The sequence below is a fragment of the Tachysurus vachellii genome, chromosome 2 (genome assembly GCF_030014155.1).
Source record: "Tachysurus vachellii isolate PV-2020 chromosome 2, HZAU_Pvac_v1, whole genome shotgun sequence".
NCBI lineage: Eukaryota > Metazoa > Chordata > Actinopteri > Siluriformes > Bagridae > Tachysurus > Tachysurus vachellii.
In genome coordinates this window covers 25111513-25136864 of record NC_083461.1, presented here as the reverse complement: position 1 = coordinate 25136864, position 25352 = coordinate 25111513, and the positions used below count along the sequence as shown (strand labels likewise).

Sequence of the window (25352 nt, the reverse complement as noted above, 5' to 3'; positions counted from 1 at the left end):
TATTTTCTATCCTAACTGCTAGCTAGCACACCGTGAAATAGTCAAGGTTGTGTCACCTTGCCGTTGAGGGAGGACACGGCCTTGCTGCAGTCTGTGACTCCGTTGACCTGTGGGTCTATTGGGGCAAGACCGGGTGGAGGAGACGGTGTATTCTTCGTGTAACGCTGAAGCAGGATGTTGGTCAGTGTGGCCTGAGTGGCTGGATGGATCATCATGGGTGATGAAAAACCTGGAGGTTTTGGTACAAAAACTCAGTACATGGTCACCAGTTTGTGGACACCTAAAAATTGCTTTCTGAAGAGTCCTGTTACAGTAACCACTCTTCTGGGATGTCACGTACGCGGGGGTAAAAACGGACCCAAATGCAGGACAGCTTAACAAAAACAGGATTTATTAACTAAAAGAACACTAAACAGGACAAAGACAAAACCAGACGAAGACAACAGGATTCCGCGCTGCACAAGGCAACGCGGCTCAATTAAATAGTACAAATAATTAACAGACATGAGGGACAGGTGTGCAGAGGCGGGGAGGAAAAGACAAGGGTGGGGCAGACACGTGAACACCGAACATAAACAAAAAGGCACATGGCCAAAGTCCGGGCAGAGTCCTGACATGGGAAGGTTTTCCACTACATTTTGAAGTGTGGCTGTGAGGATTTGTGTTCATTCAGCCACAAGAACATTAGTGAGATCAGGCTTTGACATCAGAGGAAGATCTGAGGTTCAGTCTGTTCTTGTTTGATCCCGAAGGTGTTCAGTGGGGTTGAGTTAAAGTAATGGTTCTGTGTAGGACAATTGAGATCTTCCACTTCAACCTTAATAGACGTCTTTATGGAGCTGGCTTTCTGCTCAGAAGCATTGTCATGCTGGAACAGGTTTGGGTGTCTTAGTTCAGTAAAGGGAGGCTGTAAAGCTACCTTTGGCCATATTGTGTGTTAATTATCTTCTTACAATATAAATTAGAACATAAAATAATTACAAAATAATAACAGAAATATTTGCTTTGGAGATATTTAACATGAAGTCCATATGCCATTTTACACTGAGCTTTTCTGTGTGAATTTTGAAAATGTGTGCGTGTGTGTTTCTCACACCTGGTGTGCTGGTTGGACTGGCCAGTGAGTTAGACCAAAGTGTAGGACTCGGTGTTCCAGAGGAAGAAACATGCAGGGGGCTGATGGAGCTGTTGAGGGCATTAAGGAGAGAGTTCGGGGTGGACGGAGCACTTAGGGATGCAGCTGTAGGACTGAGCAGACCTGAAACAGAGGTGGAAATCAGAAACATGAGATATACCGTCCCTTCTCCAACTGCACAACCCAGGGCTGAAGCTGCTCACAGAGAGGATCACGATATCTGCAGCAGGCGATACAGTTCCAGAGGACTCGACTCATCCCAGTTACTGTCTCTACAACCTGCTGTAGTCAGACAAGTGCTTCTATAGTCTGATGGATAAAACTGAGAGATTCAGGAGGAGCTTCTGTCCTTAAGCCATCAGACTCCTAAACACACTGACATGTCCATAGTACAGATCCACAAAAGCTCTCTGTCACTCACCCCTTTATTACCAGTTTGTAATGTTACTGTTAGCACACCTAACACAACTAAACATTCTGTACATTACTATCTTTGCACATTCTGAACAAATATTCTATTTCTTATTATTTCTTATTCATCTATTGTTTACATGCACTGTCTAAAACGAAGTAGACTGGGTTTTCATTTCATAGAAAGTGATACGAAAGAAGAAAATAAAGAACAACTTAGGATTTATTTATTGGTAAATTAGCATTTACATGGGAAATGTGGTGTTCATGAAAATCTGGGTACTTTTGCAAAATAAAACAAAACATACAAAAAAAGAATAACAAAGACTTCTTTGGGTTGTGAAAATTACTCATCATGAGTCAGTCATGTGAATCCACAAACCCCTAAATGAACTCAAATGACTAACAAAAGACAAATCTGAATTAGTGCAAAATAAAATACCATCATATAAAATGAGGAAGACAATGTCTGTGGCTACGCAAGCTGACATGCCGCAATCGACGAGCTCCATTAGTAGTAGATTTATTGCTTGTAGATTTACGCTTGAGAACCTCTGTCGCTGTTTAGTCATCGTTTTTATCATATACGGCTTTGTGAGCTTTACCTTTTATTTACTTTATGGTTGGCACTAAATATAAATCGGCTGCAATGAGTAATTTAACAGTGTTTGTCATTTAACACTTGTACAGGATAGTGTTAATTTCGTCACCTATTTTTAATTTAGTCTTAGTCTTGTGCCAAATGTCCTTGTTAGTTTTAGTCATATTTAGTCATTCACATATCTTTTTTGTTAGTCTAAGTTTTAGTCGACTAAAAGTCTTTTAATTTTAGTCTAGTTTTAGTCAAAAAATTGTAGCTTGACCACATCTGGAATCTATTGTAAGAATAAATACAACGAGGCCTCATTAAATGCAATAATATCAGGAACACAAGTGTTATAGTGGAAATAAATAACTTAATGAAAAGCCTAAGATCAAAACTGTAGGTGTGTATATGTATAATATATGTATTGCACACACCATTATTGATGATATTTGGAGCAATATTACATGTAATTGTTAAACTTGATTCCCTTACATATACATTTGCTTTTAAGCCTAATTATTAATTTTGATTATGATGTGATTGTGACAGGGAAGAGGTTTCAGGTTGGGGGTGCTGAGTTTTTTCTGTCACCACTTTTGAATAAGAAACAATATCGAGGCTATAAAACTTGTCAAAACTCCGCGAATCACAAAAGTATCAGTGAGAAGTTGAGAACACACGTTTAAACAGTGCATACACTCGAACTTGACTGCACATCACATTTTTTACTTTATTGATGCTGCTTTTAATCATAATGCAAAGACCGGTCATCGGGACATAAGCTGTCATGTACAATAAAAGAGCCTGCGCAGCGACAGGAAATATAATTTAACACAAAAAGCCTAGACCAGGGGTGGACTTGTGCTCAGGATTTTTTTTTTTGTTTGTTTGTTTTTTTTTGTTTGTTTTTTTTTTTTGAGCGGCGTGTGGACGAATTCTTTCTACGCACACACTATTTTATTTCTTGATAACAGACCGCTGTGAACTATAACACACCGTTGCCATGAAAAACAGAGCATTGCCATGGACACACAGGATTCTAACCGTAGAGACGGAGCGCACTATTTTCTTTAGCGGAAACAATACAATCGTTTTTAAATCAATAAACTCCTTTTTTGTGTCAAATTATTGATTTATTTGGTAGGTAGCAATATAATAAGCGGGATCTGCTTCGCGGACCTGTAACTGCAACAGCGCGAAGCCGCGAACTCGTTCTGAATATTTTAAAGGCGTAACATCTGATGAAAAAGCAGAGACAATTGTAGACGAAAATGAAGAGAGATTTTATCTTAGTTTTTATTTTATACAAAACATTTTCGTCTCGTCTTTTTTCGCCAACAATAATGCATGTTAATTTAGTCTTAGTCAGCGTTTTTGGACAGTGGTGCAGTCTTGTCATCGTCTCGTCTTAGTCATGAAAAAAAAGGTTGTTGACGAACATATTTCGTCTCGTCTCGTCTGACGAAATTAACACGAGTACAGGATAACAGAAAGAAAACCACACTCACTCACTTTCTACCCATCGCAGGACACACACACACTACGGACAATTTTCCAGAGATGCCAATCAACCTACCATGCATGTCTTTGGACCAGGGGAGGAAACCGGAGTACCTGGAGGAAACCCCCGAGGCACGGGGAGAACATGCAAACTTCACACACACACGGTGGAGGCGGGAATCGAACCCCCAACCCTGGAGGTGTGAGGCGAACGTGCTAACCACTAAGCCACCGTGCCCCCCAGAAAGAAAACCAGTGTTATTAAATCTTTGGTGCATCTGGAATTTTTTTTGCCTACAAAAATATTTACACACAACTAAAAACATTTGATAAATGAGGCTCCAAAAATCACCATTCACCATTCACAATTCACAATAAAGCAAACATTTTAGCAACCATTGACTCTTAAAAATGGATCTGCTGCTATTTAATGAGTTATCAAATTAAGACATTATAAGGAAGAAAGCCACATTTCTCTTACCCAGGCTGGTGAGCCCCAAGCTGGCAGAGGTGAGGATGTCGATGCCCATGGGGCAGCTAAGAGTCGGGGTCAGGGCAGATGGAGGGCTGCTGCTGCTGCTGCTACTGCTGGAAGAGGTGGTGGTGGTGGAGATGGACACACACACTCCACTGCTGTCCAGACCAAGCAGATAGCGCCGAGCTTCGTACATGTTCAGAGCGTTCCTTTCCACACTTTTCACTATCACTGACTTCAGACAAATGAAGAACAGAACAGAACAGAGTGTTTATTTAATCTTATATTCAAAAGCCTTAATGTTTGGCACAGCTACATTGCATCACAGTGAAATTCTTTCTTCACAAATCCCAGCTTTGGAAGCCTGTGGTAGCCTAGTGGTTAAGGTGTTGGGCTACCAATCGGAAGGTTGTGAGTTCGATCCCAGGTCTACCAAGATGCCACTGTTGGGCCCCTGAGCAAGGCCCTTAACCCTCAATTGCTCAGCTGTATAAAAAAAATGAGATAATGTAAGTCGCTCTGGATAAGAGCGTCTGCTAAATGCTGTAAATGTAAATAGAAGTTGGGGTCAGAGCACAGCGCCTTCTCAGGGTCCCAACAGTGGCAGCGTTGCATCACTGGATTCAACTCTGATCTTCCAATCAACAGCCCTGAGCCTTAACCAAGACGTGAACTGCCTCTGCCCACAAAAATGTTTCATAGAGAAGCATTCTGTAGTTATTAATGTTATTAACATTATTAATGGCCATGAAATCAGTGTTGTTTTGGGTCATTGCTTGAGGAACGATGGAGGATTAGGCCTAGGTTTTTTGGGGGGTTTGTTCTGAATCTTTGTAGCTAAAAAGTCTGACTCTTAGAATTCTGAAAATGAGACATACTGTGTTCCTCAAATCATATCCAAGTGGTTAATAATATCACTTAGACCTACAGATGTGACTTTCTGTAATCTGTAAACAAACATTTCACCATGGAAGTGAACGCAACGTGACAAGAGCAGCCGTAATTATATCTTAATGTTTTACACAATATCAAGAAAATGTATGAATATTTGCACAAAAAGTGTAAACCCAAAGAGGTGGGAAACTCAGCGTGTGCTGACTAACTGCCCTTGAAGTGGAAAATTGTGTAAAAACATACTTTGCGTCCTTCTAGCTAACAAATATATGATGATGATTCTAGAGTCGTGACAGTCTGCGTGTTCAACATGAACTGATATACTGTATGTAGGATGAAGTTTTTGCCCATGGTAGCATTTTCCCTCATTGAGGACCGTTTAAAACTGGGGCAGTAAACAGGCTAATCAGCAAATCATTTGGAGGAAGGCAGATTTATGCGCTGAAATGGCGTTTCGCACAGTCTGCTGATTTAGAACGGAGCCGTTTGGGGAAAAACACAAGATCCTGTTTCGTCGTCTGACCGTGAGCGAGGATATGAAAATGAATGCTGAGAAAAGCTTTCCAGTTCCCAGATTCCCAAGAACAAACCACACACTGCTTCTATGGGTGACGGCTATACGCTGTGTTGATACCACAGTCTGACTGCAGCCTGAGGTGAGATCAGACCTTCAGTCTCCTTTACAGGTTTACAGTTATAACTTCTCTCAACCTTGAAGGTGTGTGTGTGTGTGTGTGTGTGTTTGTGTGTGTACCTTGCTAGGCTGTTTGGGTTTGGGTTTAACACTGATGAACACATCCAGCTGTTCCATGAGAGATGTTACGCACTGTGGATCAACTGCAATGTCCTCTTTGATATCAAACATCAGGACCAGCGGCAGGCAGCCCTGGGGCACACCCATGTCCACACACACACACACACACACACACACACACACACACACACACACACACACACACACACACACACACACACACACACACACACACACACACACACACACACACACACACACACACACACACACACACACACACACCACCAGACAGTGAGAACGGAAGAAAGAAAAGTCACTTTCAACAGAGTTTTAAATCACTGAAACTTGAAGTGCCTTAAGATCTACTTGGCTCACATCCTAAAGTAGCAAAGCTCCAGTTATTGCACTGTGATCCACCCTCTCGTTCTCATGCTGGAAAGAGCAACATCAGCAGGTAGAGCACTGAAGAAACCCTGCACATTAACTCAACAAACCCAGCAGGTGCTCTGGAACCACTGAGAATGCTCTAGAACGTTCCGCTTCCTTTGTTTATACACACAGCCAGATCCTAATAGACATGTGACACTGAACTAATCTGGGAGGTGTTTAATTGAAAGGCTTTTGATCTTGTATATGTACATACACACAATTGTCTAGGATGTCTTTCTGAGCCCAAATGTGAGCCTTACTACCCTCGTATATACACTCACCTGGATAGTCCGGAACTGCTGTAATCATTAAGACTTTGGTGTTCATAAGTAATGATCACATTATCTGGTGTCACCCTGAATCGGGTGGGTTTAAGTCTGTCAAAGATTCCTCATGACTTCTCACAGAGTTTTTAGTTTGCTGTCTTTGGATTAATCTATCGATTGATCATGTTCAGCTCCAGTAAAGGCTGATAATACGAGTGAGTGTGTCTCGTACTGAGAGATGCCTAATAAAGAAGATCAAAAAAAAAGCATCGTATTGTTCCTCTCAATGCTGGAACTACTTTGTTTTCCCACAAAGCGCAAGGGGAACATTCTCTACTTGTGTGTTCCTACACAAGGATCCTATGTTTATGCTCTTTCTTTTTTTTCCCCCTGTGTGCCACCACCGTAGCTCTCGTTCTCACTGACCACCCGTAATGAGTCTTTTTCAATGCTTCCTCTATCGTCTAGCCAACCTGAGCGCCCAGAAACCTGAAGAAGACCACAACAGCAAGTGACAGCTAAAGTCACTGTTTTCTATTGTGTCTTGAGTGAGGAATGCAGACACACACACACACACACACACACACACACACATAGATAAAGAGAAGAGCAACAGAAAGACAGAAAAAGAATAGAAAACCATAAATAGGGGAAAAAAATTAGCAGGTCAGGAGATAACAGAACATTTTGTTTTTTTTACCATGAGGTACTGGCGTGCCAGGCATACAGAGTCGATGGTGCCCTGGATATAGATGGTGGATTTTTTCTGAGGGCAGTTGGGATCAGGGAAGTGCACTTGCGCGCCGGTTCTCTGCATGATGTGCTTGATGTTGCTGCCGTTGCGTCCCATCATGGCCAGGTGGTGCTGGGGCGCGATGTCCAGCTGTGTGCTCACAGTAATGGCGCTCGCCAGGCTACCGGCTAAGTGCTCCAGCAGCATGGCCGTGCCCCTCTGCAGGACAACCACAAAGAGAGTCTGAAATCATCGCTCAGCTTCTCCAGTGGATTTAATCAGACCTATCAGCTGCAACTAAACAGCATACAACACTACACTTTAAATATCTTCATCTTGACTCAAATTCACAATATCACTGTCCCTTTAAACAAATAAACAAATAAATAATATTAGTTTCTGCAGTACATGTGTAGTCTGAGTGACAGGGAACTGTTGAGGGACATAAGAGCTGAGAGGCATCACTGAGCATCAGAGCACATTAGTGATGGAGTACAATGAATTCTCTTGCTGACTATTTTTGGTCAGTAAATTTATCTCTATTTCCTTATTGTTTATGGTACAGTAAGAACGGTCAGAGAATTTAAGCTGCACCAATACAAAACTCTTGTAATAATATTACATGAACTTCTGGCTTTCTGGAATGATTCAGATATTTTATTGGTTAGTTATTGGACAGGAAGAAGTGTAGAACATGCTGCTTGGGTTTGGGTCTTACAGTCCAGCTCTTAGCACATACTGCACATTTCAAGTGGCCTTCTGAGGGCAGACCTGCAGATGCTTTTCTCCAGATCTTGCCCAATAAGCCACTGGGAAGTGAGAGGAGGATCATGGTAATAGATCAGGCTTTCAATAGATCAGGCTTCCAAGTCAAGCCCAATACTATCCACCTTCACTTTGCAGCCTTGGACACATAAGCTTTAAAGTGCATGTTAACACCTGGACCCTTATTCTCTATTTATTTAATTCCAATTTGGGTTGAAAGAAATATTTATTCTCACTCACTAAAGCTTTGACTCACCTTCACAGCTGCAATGTTGTTCTGGGAGCCTCGCACAACCCCAGTAGCACCGTAGAGCCTGGAACGCTGCTTGAAGGCCACAGAGATATTGTAAGTCTGAGAGATGTGCTGGATGGCTGGAGAGCTGGGGTCAGGGTTCAGCTGTACTATGACAGGCAGCTCGAACATTAACACCAGAGGCAGCAGCTCCTTCAAAAAAATAAAGAAACAAACAAATAAATAAAATAAAATAAAGTCTTTGTCTTTGTATTCACTGAAATTGTCTATCTGGGATATCTGATAGCTGCTGATCAGAATAAACGGGAACCAAGCGTTTGGCGCCATCACCGGGGATGAGCGCCCTCTGCCAAATCCACACCCAAAACCGCTGTGATTGGCCGGTGGCCACATAAACTTTTTAAATGCCCAGAAGAATGAAAGTTTGCTGCTAAATTCCTGTGGTCCTAAACGCATGTTACAGTGGACTCTGGAGAGACTCTGGAGAGACAAGTCTCTGCACAAATGAGTCATGAGCAAAAACATTCCTCTTTAGTACCGTCATCTATGATTTTTATCCTTCACGTGCCCGAGAAAGGCAAAAATGGTAAACAAGAGCAACCAGTCAGACAAAATGCACCCTTGATTAGTCCCATATGTGACAGGGCCTGCATGTGCACTCCCATTCTGTACCAGGGGCCAAAATGAAAGGCCTTGTGAATCCCTTCAGATGTGGTAAAGGAAAGAACTTCCCCCTAAAATGTAAAGGCCTCCATCCATCAGGCTGAGCAGAAACATCAGCAGCAGTCAAGGACAAAATGCTTACGCTTTAACATTCCTATGGTGCATGTAAGCTAACAATTTTCCCATTCTCATGGGGCTTAAAACCAATACCCACGTTCTGATTTGTCCATAAAAGCATCATATTTGGATTTTAAACAGAAGGGATCATTTTTAAATGGAGAATCACTAACTGTAATGCACTGGTTTTCTGCAGAGTTGTAAAAAAAAAAGAGCCTTTTTAAATCACCCTGGCTCATAACGAAAGGAATGAAATCAGCCCCAAGAAAAACGTGAGACTAATTTTTAAATCTCCTAATCTCACTGAAGCATTAAAACAACTGTTTAAACCTCGTAAAGCCAGTAAGACACACTGTTTCTGGTCAATCTTACTGGTAACAGCTAGAAAGACAAATACAGTCAGACAGAGTAAAATACTTCTCACGATAGTAACAGTGCCTTTCTTAAAGCTTATGAATATTAATATGGGTCTACAGAGCTCTGGTTTCATGCTGGCAGGAAAAGAGAAAAGGAAAACTTTCACATTTCAGTCTCCTACTTAAGTGGGTCAGTCAAACGCACTCCATCTCTCTTTGTGCTGTCCACTAGCTGTCAAGACAAATGAGAAAAACTAAGGCAGGCACTCCTTCAAAGACCGAGAGGAAAAGGGAAAAGTGGAGATGATTGGAGTGGTCAGGAGTGGAATTTCCAGCAGCATAAGTCACGCGAGAAAGATGGAGAGAGAGAGAGAGAGAGAGAGAGAGAGAGAGAGAGAGAGAGAGAGAGAGAGAGAGAGAGAGAGAGAGAGAGAGAGAGAGAGAGAGCGCTAGCGGATTGTTGGTCTTTCGTATGAGTTTCACCCACATCGCTTTGCTTATACTTTATGACTAAAACCCACACTTGGAATTCATGGCTTGGTTTCATTTCTTACAAATTGCTTTATAAACGGTAAAAAAAAATCTTGCTATCATTTCTGGCGTAAAAACCCACAACCTAAAATTAATTGGAGCTCAGATTCTGAACAAAACCTCAAAAAGAGAGAAGATCTGGTCTTGCTTGTGCTACTGAGGAAGAACTTCAGTAGGCTTGTAACCTGAGGAAAAAATAAGTATGATTAGCACTGAATCACACCAGAGCAGCAAAAACGTCTCAGAACTCGGCCAAAACGGCTCAGGACGCCAGCTCCGGGTTACTGACATGTGTTTCACATCAGAGAAATCCAGGGTGTCAAATCTCATGCCATATTTTCACCAAAATATGATCCATTCCTCCTTTAATCCTACAGCAAATTCAGCAAATTCAGATTTCTCATGCAATGCAAATGATAATCAGGGATTGTAAATACCAGGTAGATCCTGGGAAAATATTAAAATGTACAGAACGAGGTTACTCCAGGACAAGGACTGGAATCTACTGTGCTAGAAGAAACCTATTTTGCTTTGTAGTGTAAAACCAGCAGGGGGCAGCACTTCAAGCCTCCACGCAGATGCTGTTCCTGTACTTACACAGGAATGCAAATAAAAACTCATTTTATCTGTTAAAAATATTACACAGGTCAACACCATCCACCTCCAACAAGCCATGAACTCCACACACCAACTAATCTACATTGCATATGCTGACGAGGACAGCATTTTGAATGCCAGCCTTAAGCAAGAGCCCAAGGACCGAATGTGTGTTCTCATGCGGAGCTCATAATAACGAGCTATAAAGAATTCATGAGATTTGCGTACCCTGATTCTGGTCCTCGCTGCCTCGACTCCTCCTGGCTGGCCTGCAATAGACACCTACAGATATGAGACAGAACATTCACATTAGCAAATTCACATTACTGGCTTGGTGAATGCAAGTGTTTGTTAAGTGTCTTAACACATGTACTGCCATGTTTTTTGATCTTTTTGACCTTCAGCTCCGAGTCTCCCGAAATTATTACCTAAAACAACATGGCTGGGTGTAACTACGGACAAAAAATAAAGAGCGTCGGACTTTTATTTTTCTTCGAAACTAGAGACACGGCTCTGGATGTTTAACATTCCTCCAATTTCCTTTAAAATGAAGCATGTGTTTTATTTATTGCACACATGCATTCAGTCACTCATGAGCAATTAAGTGGCAATTAAGTGTAGCCGGTTTACCAACTGCCATGATACTGGACACTGAGAGGAAACTGTAGAACCTAGAAGAAACCCACATGAACATGCGGAAAGTATTTGATATCCTGCAGAGAAGCCTGGAGCTGAGAGCTGGTGATGCTACCTGATGTCCAGTTAATGGACTATTGATCAAGAAACTAAATGCAAATTAGCAAAATTTTTTTTGATCATTGTGTCATGAAACCAACTATATAACATTCAAATGTATCAGAAAGCATGCACAGTATATACTGTACTGCATCATCAGCCACATGAACAGTAGATATTCAAACACTTCACATATTATATAAATTTACATCCACCTGCATGTTATAAACATGATATTCTAATTTAATCATAGCTCTGAATGGCTTGCAGCGATCATCCATAACATTAAAACCACGGGTCATTGGATCACTGATGCACGCAGGAAGAGAAAGCTAGTCCATCTGGTCCGATCCCACAGAAGAGCTACTGTAGCACAAACTGATAAAAAAGTTAAAGATGGTTATTATAGACAGATGTCAGAACACACAGTGAGGCTGAGTAGCTGCAGACTTGCTCATGCTGACTCCTGTCCACCGCTGAAAGCACCTACGATCAGACCTGGACCATGGAGCAGTGAAAGAAGATGGTCTGTGCTGATGAATCAAATTTTCTTTTACATCAGTTCGAAGGTCTGCTGCATGTCCTTTACTTACCTGGAAAAGATATGACTCCAGGATGCATGAAAGTAAGTATAGGAGAAGAATTCTCCCTGTCCGAAAGAGTTCAGGAATGGTTTGAGGAACACGACAAAGAGTTCAAGGTGTTGAGGCATCCAAATTCTCCAGATCTCAATCCCACTGAGCCTCTGTGAGATGTGCTGGTCAAACACGTCTGATCCATTGAGGCTCCACTTCACAACGTACAGAACTTAAAGTATCTGATGCTGATGTCTTGGTGCCAGATACTACACCATACCTTCAGAGGTCTTGTGGAGAACACACCTTAACCGCTCAGAGCTGTATTGGTGGCACAATTAGGACCGCCATGATATTAGGCAAGTGGTTTTAATGTTATGGCTGATCGGTGTCTGTGTTTAGTAACATTACATCTTTGATAATGATTTGATTATGTGTTATGTGTTGACGTGTGATAGGTTGATTTCATCGTGGATAAAAACATTCCTGGGCACAAAGCAAAGTGCTTATTGAACCAATGTACAAATAAGTAATTGAATTTCTTATTAATATTATTTGTTGTAAGCGATTTTTTCGGCCATGCTATGTAGTCTGTTGTAAGTAATATTTGGTTGCTAAGTCACATAACGATTTAAGATTAAAGCAGAAAAATGGCTTTAGTGTAATAATGTTATTGGTTTAAAAGCAGAGAAATTAATTCAGGCTCCAGGTATAAATTGTAATGATCTGAGCTAATTTTCTGTATCTGTGTCAAATATTTTTGCTAGCAAAGTGGAACATATTGGAAAAAGCTGTTTGTCTTTTTTGTGTTAAAATCCCTTAATACATAAAAAAAAATACCTTTTAAATTTAATTTAATAACCTGGTAATAATCAATCAATGGAGCAGCAAAACTAAACTGGGGAGCTACTAATTGAATAGTGCTGCTCTAGGAAGATGATTCAAATAAGAAAATAATAAGATTTCCTAGATTAAGCTGATAAAATTCCGGCTACGTTCCCTCGCACGAGCCTGGAGCGTGACTGGAGATGTATGGAACAGATGTCAGTTATCTGGCGAGACGAACGACGATTTTATTTATTAACAATTGAATAAAACAAAAGATCAAACAGTCACGAGGATATAGAGATGGATGATAGGAAATGGAGCCAGTTTGTTAGGCTGCAATGCATCCTGGGAAATCGAGGTTGTTGCCGTAACTCTTGCGAACAACATACAGCCGTCTGAGTGAATGTACTGTATGAGAATGTACTGTATTATGTTATTCACCACTTAATTCTAATTACAATGAACAACCTCTTAATCAAATGTTTCTAATATTAACTCAAACAGAACATTTTCATTTCACTGTAATAAAAAGCTGTGTATATGTGCATGAGTTCACATATGAGGGTGACATATAAATCTGACCTGGTTGCTCTTCTCCGCCTGGTTGTTGCGATTAGAGTCAGGGAAATGAATGTGGCAGCCCGTATCCTCCATCACCTTCTTGATGTTGTTGCCTCCTTTGCCAATGACATGCGAGTGCTCGGTGTGTGAAACGTCCATTTTCAGAGTCACGCGATTGCTCTGCGTTATCAAGAAGATAGACGTGTCACCAAGGCATTGCTAGTACAGACCGTACTTTCACTAAAGCAGATGTTATGGAAGCCCTGATGTCTTAAGAGCAGCAGCGAAGCTGTCACTAATGTGCTGATACAGATCTGTGAGCTACAGGAGTGAGTCATAGTTTCCCAGGCTTGTGTTTTCTGTCCTCTCTATGAATTCTATTCATGCTAACAATACAAAGCTAACAAAACTCAAAGCTCTGTACGGGAAAGCCTGAGAAATGATTTGATTAAAAAGAAGAATATGTTATCAAATTAGCCAAATCAGTTAAACAAACGTTTAGAAAACACATGAAATATGTGACGCAGTTTATGTTTAAAGATACTTTCATTACAGGTGCTACAAAGCACCATTTCCTAAATCTTTGAGATTTGCATCAGAGACCAAGGATTCGGTCAATTCTGTAAAATTAACAAGCATCTTTCCTCTGAATATGTTGATTTGTGCAGTTTCAACAATAATTAAAGATGTTTAGCTGCCATTAAAAAGCCCAAACTTCACACGGTGTCAGATTAAAAGTTTTTTTCTCCATTTTTCTGAACAAGCCGTAATTGGCAAAGAATATTTAAATGAATTCCGCCATGTTAAAAACCATGATGTCTTTGGACTATAAATTTCATGAACAATTTTGCACTCAAGAGTCCATAAGTGAACAGCTGATAACTTTAATAAGACCGACTTCATGTTAAAGCTAGAATGAATTTCCTGCTCAGAGAATAGTGGGGGCTGGAAAAAACTTCATGCGTATTTTTCTTACAACCACTGGGGGTGCTGTTGCTCGGCACCACATAAGTGTAATTGTGAACAAAAACGAACTGTTAAGTTGCACTTCATAGTAATTCTTCTCTTCAGAGACACTGCAAGACACTGCCTTAAAATCGTCAATAAATTTAACCTGTAAATATCATTTGCTTCTTCACATAGAAATGACATGTGGGCATGTGGTAGCCTAGAGGTTAAGGTGTTGGGCTACCAATCAGAAGGTTGTGACTTTGACCCCGGTTCCACCAAGCTGCAACTGTTGGGCCCTTGCGCAAGGTCCTTAACAGTCAGTTGTATAAAAATGAGATAATGTAAGTCACTCTGGATAAGAGAGTCTGCTAAATGATGAAAATGGATTTCTACTGTCTTTCTACTGGAAGTTCTCCAAGCTCTGGCATGGCAAGTCTATTTTTGTTATTACTTCTGCTATTACATAAAAGACAAATGAGCCTGTTTCCCTTTAGGAGATGGATGGATTGTGTAATCAGCTGTCATCTAGTACATTTTGTAATTGTTATCCTTTTATATTTTTTTTGATTTAGGGTCAGATTCCAGTCAGATAAGTAAGCTATCTAGTTCAGATTGTAGCCCTTTAGTTGTATCTGTTCCTAGATTGTAACTAATAGATTGCACGAATCTAATGAGATATAAGACGGTTTAGTTGTCCTGCTCTTCCTCAGTGCAGAGGTTGACCTCCTGTAGCGATGGAATGCTCTGCAGATGCTATTATCACAGAGGAGCTCAGGCGTCCCTCTGTGAGTGATTATCTAACTGAAGAATGATGTCTATCTCCCCCCAGACAGCCAGAGGAATGACTGCTGTGTGCAGGGTCGCTGGCTAAGAGAGACCTCTGAACTTTTTGGAGACCAGCAGGAGACACAGAACAACAAAGTGCTGGTTTCTATAGAGGAGAGGAAACGTGTCTAACTTACAAGTGGAGTATCACTAAAGTATTATAATAAACGCTAACAATAGGATCGTACACGCAGTACGAGTAATGCAGAGTAATGCAGCTGTAACAGATAAAATAATAAACAAAAAAAAGTGAAATAAAAAACTTCTTTAGTATTTTTTGTATAGTTTCGAGGAGTTTGTAGTTTTCTTCTACCAAAGTGATTTTTCAACATAACAAACTGAAATATTATTAAAAATATATTTGACACATCCCACTTTTTCACTTTTTTTTTAAATTTTAGCAGCGTTTGTATTAAATATAATAAGAAATCCGTAAGATTCATACAAGGATTTTGCCATGAATTGATGCTTTCAGAAAAAATTCAGTCACTTTAATCTGTAATAGCAAACTGTGATTCATTTATATCATGTACAACACTAAAATTGTAAAATGAACAAAAGTAAAATGTTTAAAATGTTTAAAAAAAAGGTTAATGCTGTAATATCAGAATTGTATACTGAATTAAATGATACCTTCTCCCAACAAATAAATAAATAAATAAATAATATGGTAGGTCCTTGCAAAAGAACTAACAATAATCACAGCTGGTATTTTGTTTAATATTGCAAACATTAATTAATTAGTTTTCACTCAATACTTTTATTGTTTTATTGTTTCTGTCATCTGACATTTACATTAAATTTAAATAAAATAAAATAAAAATTAACCAAAGTGTACATTATTTTAACAAGTTTTATTTTACTTAACTACCAATTTAAATCAGTAAAAAAGTATTTCAGATTATAAGCTTTCGTTTTTTTTAATTTTTAAAAACAAACTTTTTATAATTAAATGTATTACTTTTATTATTATTAAAAGTTAATTATTTATCAATTATAAATAGTTAAAAATAATAAATATGAACAAAACTTATCATAAATAAAAAACTATTTTTTTAACTGATAGATATTATTTATTGATCTCAATAAAAAACAAACCATTATGTTGTTTGCTAAACAATATCACTTTACACAATGTTAAAACTCTGATCACAATTAAAACACAACTCCTGTGTTTGTGCAATCAAATGAACATAGGTCAGGAAGCGCTCACCTTAGTATCGAGGACAGACATGATCTTCTCCTTAGCTTCTTTCACATCGTCCCTATTCCCACTTACTTTGATATGTGGATCTGTAAAGCAGAGGGTAAACAGATGACTTCAACATTCTGAACACTGGAAAGAAGTTAACTTCACCATGTCACAGTGTTAGTTGCGTGTTAAGTTATTTAATAACCTGAAAAACATAAAAAAAGGACAATAATTATAACCTCCTGAGATCCTGTGTTTCTTAGATCAGGCTATTTTATGAACAATGCTGTGATGCACTTTTTAAACTAAACCCATGCTTTTATTTGTGTCATTCTAGCTAGCTGTTCTTAGCCCCTGGTGCCAAACATAATCTCAATGTTTTAGTAAACTTTCCATTACTTGTTCATTATAAGCCATTTTCACCATACTGATTTTTTTTGCCGTGTTATGAAGCTGGGTTTGCTAATGTAATGTAATCTATTAGCGCTCCTTGTTGTTGTTTCAGTTCGTCTCATAAGTCAGGCTTTCACTAGAACTAGTACTTTTTTGTCAACAAACACATCCGAAGATGACCTTCATCTAAATAAAATGATCAAAGACTAAACCAAACACTAGACATTTTCATTCTGCACTGTGAAAAAAAACGACATGCAAGATTTTAAGTTAATAAATTGATTCATTAAAATACAAATGATTTCATTCTAGTGACTACATCTTACTCCAAGAGGCTTATTTTTCATGTTAAAGCTAGAATGAATTTCCTGCTCAGAGAAAGAATAGTGTGAGCTGGAAAAAAAAAATCAGCCTGAGCCTCGCTTCTTCATGCGTATGTTTCTTACAACCACTGGGGGTGCTGTTGCTCGGCGCCAAAAAAGTGTAATTGTGAACAAAAATGAATTGTTAAATTGCACTTCATAGTAATTCTTATCTTCAGTGACATTGCAAGACATTTCATTAGAAACCAATGTTCACTTGCTGCCTTAAAATCGGCAATAAATTTAACCTGTAAATATCATTTGTTTCTTCACATAGAAATGATTTTGCAACTTTTACAGAAATTTGAAGGTACAGAAGGTCTGAGAAGTGTAATGAACAGAGATCGTATACTGTGTGGTCTGTGACTGGAGCATGGAAGGTGGAGACCATCAATCAGCAGACATTTTACTCTGAAAACAAAAGTATGCCACAATGTCAACCACCAAATTAAAACGAAGCTTCATTTTTATGCTAAAATGCTAACCTCCATCGTGCATACTGAGGCCACTTTATTTAAACATTCGTTTCGTAATGATTGCGTTCGGTGCCAAAGGCAACAAGAGAAAAAAAAAAACACGACAATCCACTGTGCGACACGGAGGCGGATTCGTCTGCCGCAAAATCCTGCGGAACAACAGTTCGCTGTGATTAGGTGGACCCTGAAAATGGAGCTTGCCTGAATGAGGCTCAGGCTGCTTGTCGTGCGCTGGTCAAATGACAGGCTATTAGTTAGCCGCTACTGACCTTGGTTTAACTGCATGAAATACAACCATTTTCTGTGGTCGAACTCAAGTGCTCACTAGAGGTTTCTCTGTTTGCACTGTGGTGCAGGAGGAACTTGCAAAAATAAAAAAAGTGCATTTAAATGGCCAGTTTCATATTGAGGGTCTAATTCCTGGTGGTGTAAGTAGTTGGATTACATGAATGAAAGATCTTTCACTTTACATTTTTAGCCATAATTCTTGTCAGCGCTCTGTCCTTGATCTTGACTGGCATGATCATGAATTGAGTGTAATAGAGAACTGGAAAGTGGCTGGTGGTTTTTTACAATTACAGAAACAAAGCTTGCCTAGCTAGCATCCCCAGGCACCAGGCAGGCGGTTCACTTACTCACTTACGCCAAGCAGCTCAGCAGTCTTATCACGATTCATACAGATGTCAGACCTTCAAGAGGATTTCTGCAATGGTTGCATTAATGTCATCCAATAATTACAAAACGTACATAAATAAAGGCAGTTTTTGTAAACAAACTAGATGCTTAACAGTTTACAAGCCCAAACGTTCATGAAACTACACGGAACAAGTCTGTAATAAATAAACATATGGGATTTACTTTATTGGCATTAACATCATCCACATGCCTTCGGTAGCTGTTGTTCACATCAGTTAGAATGTGTTCAGTAGGTATTTTTCCATTCCTCTGGTCACAACTGTTTTAGTTTATAGTTTATTGCATGTTTTTTTGGTACACCCTGTTTGGCCTGCTTTGGATCACACCAGAGTTCACACCATTTAACTGGGATTGATCAGGACACTGACTCAGCCATTTAAAAAAAACAAAAAGTTTCTGTTGTTGATTTACTTTTGGATCAGTGACCCAACCAATTTGGAGTCTTAGACATAATCGCAGACAAATTGCCTGAATTCTGCTATAGAGTATGGAATTCATTGGTCTTGCAGTGATCTAACCCTGAGCCATTGATGCATTGCAACACTAACTAAATCAGTCTTCTTTTTTAACAAAAGGTTTTGGTGTTTGGATTTTTTTTCATGTAGGATTTTGCCAAATGATTCCCTTTTGGTGCTCTGGTAAATCTAGCTTGATGTTAACTTACATTTAACATTTATCACCTTTAAATGTGACCTACACATTTAAAGGTGAGGTGCACAATGTTTGAAAGCCAATGTTGACATTTGAAATCACCAAAACAAACACGCCCCTAACCCAAATGGGTGTCACCCCTGTTTTGATAGCTCTGCCCCACACATACATACGCAACCCAGGCAACTATTATGCTGGAACCCGCTGGGGCAGCTGGCTGAGGGGATATTTTTATCAATAAATGGACTCAATGAGTAATACTATGGTAATACAAATGTGTTTTTGTAGTACTGTGTGTTGTACCGTGAAACGTTTCACGTGAAAGACGACATTCAACACCTAGAACCTGAGGCAGAGGTAATGGCAGGTATCCGCCATGTCAATGTTTCAATCGCTTTCTGCTAATGTCACACATGCGCAATGAACACTCTCTTTTCTATATAGAACCTCAATGAAGAGTGCTAACATTGTTTGCAACAGGAATATCAATCATACACACTATCACACCTGTACCTGAGGCTTACACAAACCATTGCCAAAAGAGGCACGACTGTATAGAACGTCTATGTATTGTGTAATATTGCAATTTCCCTTCATGGAACTATGAGGCCTGGAATGTGTTCAAGCATGAAAACATTTCTGTGCAGAAAAAGAGTCCATGAAGCCATGGCTTGACAAGGTTGGAGTGGAAGAACCAGAGTGTCCTGCACAGAGAACCCTGAACTCAACCCCACTGAACACCTCTGGAATGAACTGGAACACTGACTGAACCCTGGACCTCCTCATCCAACATTAGAGCCTGACCTCATTAATGCTTGTGGCTGAATAAAAGCCTTCCCAGTAGAGAGTAGTTTAATATAACAGCAACAATGGAACTAAATCTGGCCTTTGGGCCCGTTAGTGTACATAAGTTTTTATCAATATTAGAAGTAAACATCTGGATATTTAATTAAGCTTAATCCATTTTGAAGTAAACGCTACACAACCTATCTTAAAAAGACAAAACTGTTCTCCAATCAGTGCACACTAAAATCTGATGTAAAGCTACACCACCTCCAGCCTCGCCAACATCTGGTCACTGCAAAATAAAGTGGAGGAGATCAGATTTCCTCTGGAGTGTGAAATGATCTTAATGACTGTTGAGCCTTTATTTCCACAGAGACTTGCTACATGTCCAACAAGGTGAAATAACACCCTGAACCCTGTCTGTTATGTTAGTCGTTTGCTCTGAAACAAAATTAAATCATCACATACAACTTTATGGATATGATACAAAAAACAGCTCGAAATTGATTGCTTTAAATTGGAGATGCTTTTCTCAGGGAGGTTAAGTAAATATTGCAGTGTGTAATGCTAAGCACAGTAAATGTGACAATGACGTTGCAATTAGTTCGTTCAGTATGTTGAAATTGACTTTGTGAATATTTTCAGTCAGTTCAAACACATAAATTATTTTCTCTCTACAAGTCTAATCTAAAATGAGTCAGGACTCATTGTCATGTCATATTGTCATGTCGGCTTTCAGTGTAAGAACATCTCATTTACACAGCTGAGCAATTGACGGTTAAGGGCCTTGCTCAAGGGCCCTGGGATTCAAACTTACAACCTTCTGATCAGAAGTCCAGCACTTTAACCACTAAGGTAGCACATACTGTAGGGTTAGGGTTACTTAAGGGTTAGTACAGCACTGTTCCACCCTGAAGGCAATAATGATATTTCTTTAATAAATAAAAAAGTTATCCCCTCAGTTTGATTTTGAATCAGATGACTTGGGAGAAAATCATATAAAAAAAATGTCAGCACACAATGCATTAAAAGAGGTGAAGGCTGTGAAGGCGATGACACGGGCTGAGACTTGAGAGAAAATGAGACAAACAATATAACTCATGATAAACGCTGAAGCAAAAAAATACACGTTAAATCAGTAGAAGGTTCTTCCAAAAAATAAAACCTGCATATTTTCTGCATAGTTTGATATTTTTAACAGAGAACTAGCTATTAAAGTTCCCCCCAAGAGAAGCTAGCACTTACACTGCCCACAGCTGAACTGAGCAGGAGTCGAGTTCATCGCTAAGCCAATTCTACAGACGTGCGCTAGCTAACACATGTAATCCTTTAGATAAACGGTTCTCCTTTGTGTTAAACACATCAACTGTATGGACCGCACATATCTACACGAAATACACACACTTCCAATATATATATCCATCAATCTGTTTACATGCTGTTTTTTTCTTTGCACAAGCTGTCTCACATTTGCTGTTTTGCATAATACATTTTCAATATCTCAGGTAACCGCTGCTAAAATACTGTGTTCATTCTAGTATTTCTGCACATGTAATACTGTTGAACATACAGTATTTCCACTGGCGCTGTTTCTGTTTATTGCCTTTTGTGTATCGTTTTGTAATTTTTTGTCTGCACTGTCTTGTCTGTCTTGTTTGTCTTGTCCTGCACTGTTTGCACCAGGTTGCACAGTTGCACTTTATGTGGCTAAGACTTACTAACTAAGCCATTCGCTCTGTCTTTGTTTTATGTAGCACCATGATCCTGGACTGCAACACTGCAACAGCTATATATGGTTTAAATGACAATAAAAGCTACTTGACTTGACTTGACATAACCTTTTAAATATCCGAATAACCTATAAGGATCCTTGCCTTCTTTTCTAAGAGTGTAAAGAAAACCCAAAAGAACACAACTGCACTACATAAAGAAACACTCGTTCACACTGCTTATATTAGTATAAATAGTTCATAAATTTGAAACTTTGCATTTGTTTACTTTAGCTTGGTGTATATTATCCATCCGTGTGTCAGATAATTACAGTCACATCATGTTTACATTGTATTAATATAACAAACAGAACATTAAAATCCTTCCTAATATCGTGTAGGTCCTGCTTGTGCTGCAGAAACAGCTCTGATACGAAGACAGCTATGAAGCATTGTGTGTTCTGACAACTTCTTTCATAGCCAGCGTTAACTTTAGGCTGTCCGTATTACAGTAGCTCTTCTGTGGGATTTGGAGTCGATTCTATTTAATTTGGGAAATCATAAAAAAGTAAGGGAAATAAATCTAACTTTTTCAGCTTGGGTGTCTGATATTATGGCTTACAGTACAGTACATACTCATACAATTAAGAGGATGTCTGATAAATATTAGTACTGTTGTATTGTATGTGTTTTCCCGTTACTGAATTAAATAAAACCTATTTAAGAGTTCTATTAGTTAACTGAAAAAATAACTATTAATATTTTGTGTATGTTTTTTTTTCAGTATTCAACTAATTAATTAATCAGAGACGATAAAATATTTGTTACTTGACATGAGGTTCATTGTCACACTCTCGATGCTTTTAAGGTCCTGCCATGTTTTCATAACCCCTTTAACTGACCTTCTTCAATTTTTCTCCAAAAAAAATCACAAAGCATGACAGCGCAGGTCTGCGCATGAAAGCTATTAAAGTTAATCATCTTTTCAAAAGTTCATTATCCTAGAGGTTCAGTCTTCCTTCACTGGCCTCGTGTGTTCAAACCGCTTACTCAAAAAAAATCTTTGCCATTTTGAAATGATGTGTGAACTAAATAGAACTAGATCTCCGTTATGGACAAACAGCATATTACATGGTTAAAACCATTCAGGATCAAATCCATGCTGACAGACTGCACTGCACTGGACTTGACATCAACATGCATCAGAGCATTGAGAAGCAGAGTTGAGGCAGGAATGCAGAGGATTTGATTAAACACAGCAGCGTATCTGATGCCGTTACACACTCCCAGCTATGTCGCTAGATTAGAAGCTTTAAAAATAGCCACATCTGGAGGTGCTAATCCACCTCCAAAACACACTAGTCCACCTCCCTGTTTCAGTGCTCCCCCAAACACAGCTGGTTCTGATAAGTGTTAATGATGGCGCGAGGCACATCTGTCCAAATAAAATCCACAAAACGTTTACTTTGAGCTCATTTCAGGTGCATATTTGGAATGTGAGAGGAGGACAAAAACGACACATTGACATCTCTATGACGTAAAGTTAGTATTAGATCACGACTTCCTTACGCAGTTTAAAGGAGATCTGGGGTAAGATGTCCACCTACTGCTATGAAGCAGAACAGGAGTCATTTGCTCCAGCCAAGTCCAATCCTAAACCAAACGATATGATTAAAACTAATACGGTGTAGAATTGCAAAAAGTTCACAGAAATGCATAACAGACTATTGGTGTCTAGGTAACTAATTAACATCACTAACTAGTGGTCCACAAATTATATACAATTAACACCCATGCTGGAGGATGTGTGGGCATGTGTCATGTATTTTGAAGCTGCCCAAATAGATTAGATTAGGACACTGAACACCAATCGATTTCTCAACACTGAACCTGAGGAACACTACACACACTGTGACATATATTTCATCAATATATTAAGTGATCAATAAATACCCTTCTAAAATACATACACTAGACCACAGTGTATTACGTAATTTGGGACTCAGCTTTATGTTGTTGTCATGTGCAGAACTTCAACATGTTCCCTGTTTACTCCATAGGTGGCGCTGTGTGCTGAACGGGGTTTGTGTTACAGACTGTTTGGAGTGGGGAATCATATCATGTACACTTGGGCCTAGTTAATTCTCATAGTGACACACACACACACACACACACACACACACACACACACACACACACACACACAGTCTCTGTCTCTCTCTCTCTCTCTCTCTCACACACACACACACACACACAGTCACTGTCTCTCTCTCTCACACACACACTCACAGTCACTGTCTCTCTCTCTCACACACACACTCACAGTCACTGTCTCTCTCTCTCTCTCACACACACTCACACGTACAAACACACACAAACATGAACACACACAACAAAAGACAAGTGAATCAAATCAGTCACTAACACTACAGCACCGAACACTGAGCACTGATGTTGGAATGCTGTACTGTGAAACATTAACATGATTGCAGTTATGCTTGGAGTTTTTCTGGGGTTTGGATTAATAAAGGTCTTATTATGTCCCCTTTCTGTTCTAGTTTTTTGGAATCATGATGATGTATTGCATTAATCACCCGAGCCGGCAGGTCTGGAACCAGCACCTTCATCAACAAACTGAAAAAATGTGACTTTCTCGCACTGCGTGTGACCCAACAGATGTTTCTGAGCTTCACAAAAACAAAAGTGCACTCACGCATGCTGGCAGGATTCACAGCATCCCAGACATATTTTTCGTCCCCCAGAGGGCAGTGAAATTACAAACGTACTTCAATTAAGTACGGTAATGATTATATCTACACCAAATGGCTTTATTAGAGTCTCACAGTGGCAGCGCTCTGCCAAGACTCAGGAAGCTCTCCTGTTTTTCTATTCTTTTCTTTTTTTATTCCTGACATAATTTGCGTTGTTGCGTCGTCGTTACGATCCAGATGCCGAAAGACACAAAGAGTTTTCATAGTCGCTCTGCTTTTGGAGTCTTTAAAACTCACATCATTGCTATGGCAGAGACGCAAGCAAGTACATTTCTGAAAGGCCTCGAGGGAGAAAAGGGATGTTTCCGCTGATCCTCTCGGTGTGTATTTCACTTATAAATGCTGCAAACTGGTGTGATTTCTGCCTTTTTAGCCTCCATCTAATGTCCTTCAGTACACACACAACAATCAGCTGAGTACACACACAACACACACAACAATCAGCTGAGTACACACACAACACACACAACACACACAACAATCAGCTGAGTACACACACAACACAAACAACACACACAACAATCAGCTGAGTACACACACAAAACACACAACACACACAACAATCAGCTGAGTACACACACAACACACACAACACACACAACAATCAGCTGAGTACACACACAACACACACAACAATCAGCTGAGTACACACACAACACAAACAACACACACAACACACACAACAATCAGCTGAGTACACACACAACACAAACAACACACACAACACACACAACAATCAGCTGAGTACACACACTACACACACAACACACACACAACAATCAGCTGAGTACACACACAACACAAACAACACACACAACAATCAGCTGAGTACACACACAACACACACAACACACACAACAATCAGCTGAGTACACACACAAAACACACAACACACACAACAATCAACTGAGTACACACACAACACACACAACACACACAACAATCAGCTGAGTACACACACAACACAAACAACACACACAACACACACAACAATCAGCTGAGTACACACACAACACACACAACAATCAACTGAGTACACACACAACACACACAAAACACACAACACACACAACAATCGGCTGAGTACACACAACACACACAACACACACAACAATCAGCTGAGTACACACACAACGCACACAACAATGAGCTGAGTACACACACAACACACACAAAAGTCAGCTGAGGAGTTCAACCTGCTTGTTGTGGTGGTTAAAATTATTTGTACACTTTTACTTCAAGGTGCCAATGTTGCTAACAAGAACATCCAAGTAGGCATGCTGAAAAAATAATAATAATATGACCACAAAATCCTGTAGCACATGCTGGTGGATGAGACAGCTAGATGTTTTCCCAAAATGTTCTCCAAGCAA

At 39.6% G+C, this 25352-nt stretch overlaps 1 protein-coding gene across 1 annotated transcript in view; it reads right to left on the bottom strand.

The window, feature by feature from the left end:
* Positions 1–25352, bottom strand: part of bicc1b (BicC family RNA binding protein 1b) — a 66915-nt gene that overhangs the window by 8370 nt on the left and 33193 nt on the right. The window contains exons 4-12 of the mRNA XM_060863981.1: positions 16157–16236; positions 13189–13347; positions 10697–10750; positions 8208–8396; positions 7154–7405; positions 5756–5887; positions 4114–4342; positions 1097–1258; positions 57–229 (exon numbers count right to left, since the gene is read on the bottom strand). Coding sequence (XP_060719964.1) covers positions 57–229; positions 1097–1258; positions 4114–4342; positions 5756–5887; positions 7154–7405; positions 8208–8396; positions 10697–10750; positions 13189–13347; positions 16157–16236 — 1430 coding nt within the window. The remainder of the gene's footprint in view (positions 1–56; positions 230–1096; positions 1259–4113; positions 4343–5755; positions 5888–7153; positions 7406–8207; positions 8397–10696; positions 10751–13188; positions 13348–16156; positions 16237–25352) is intronic.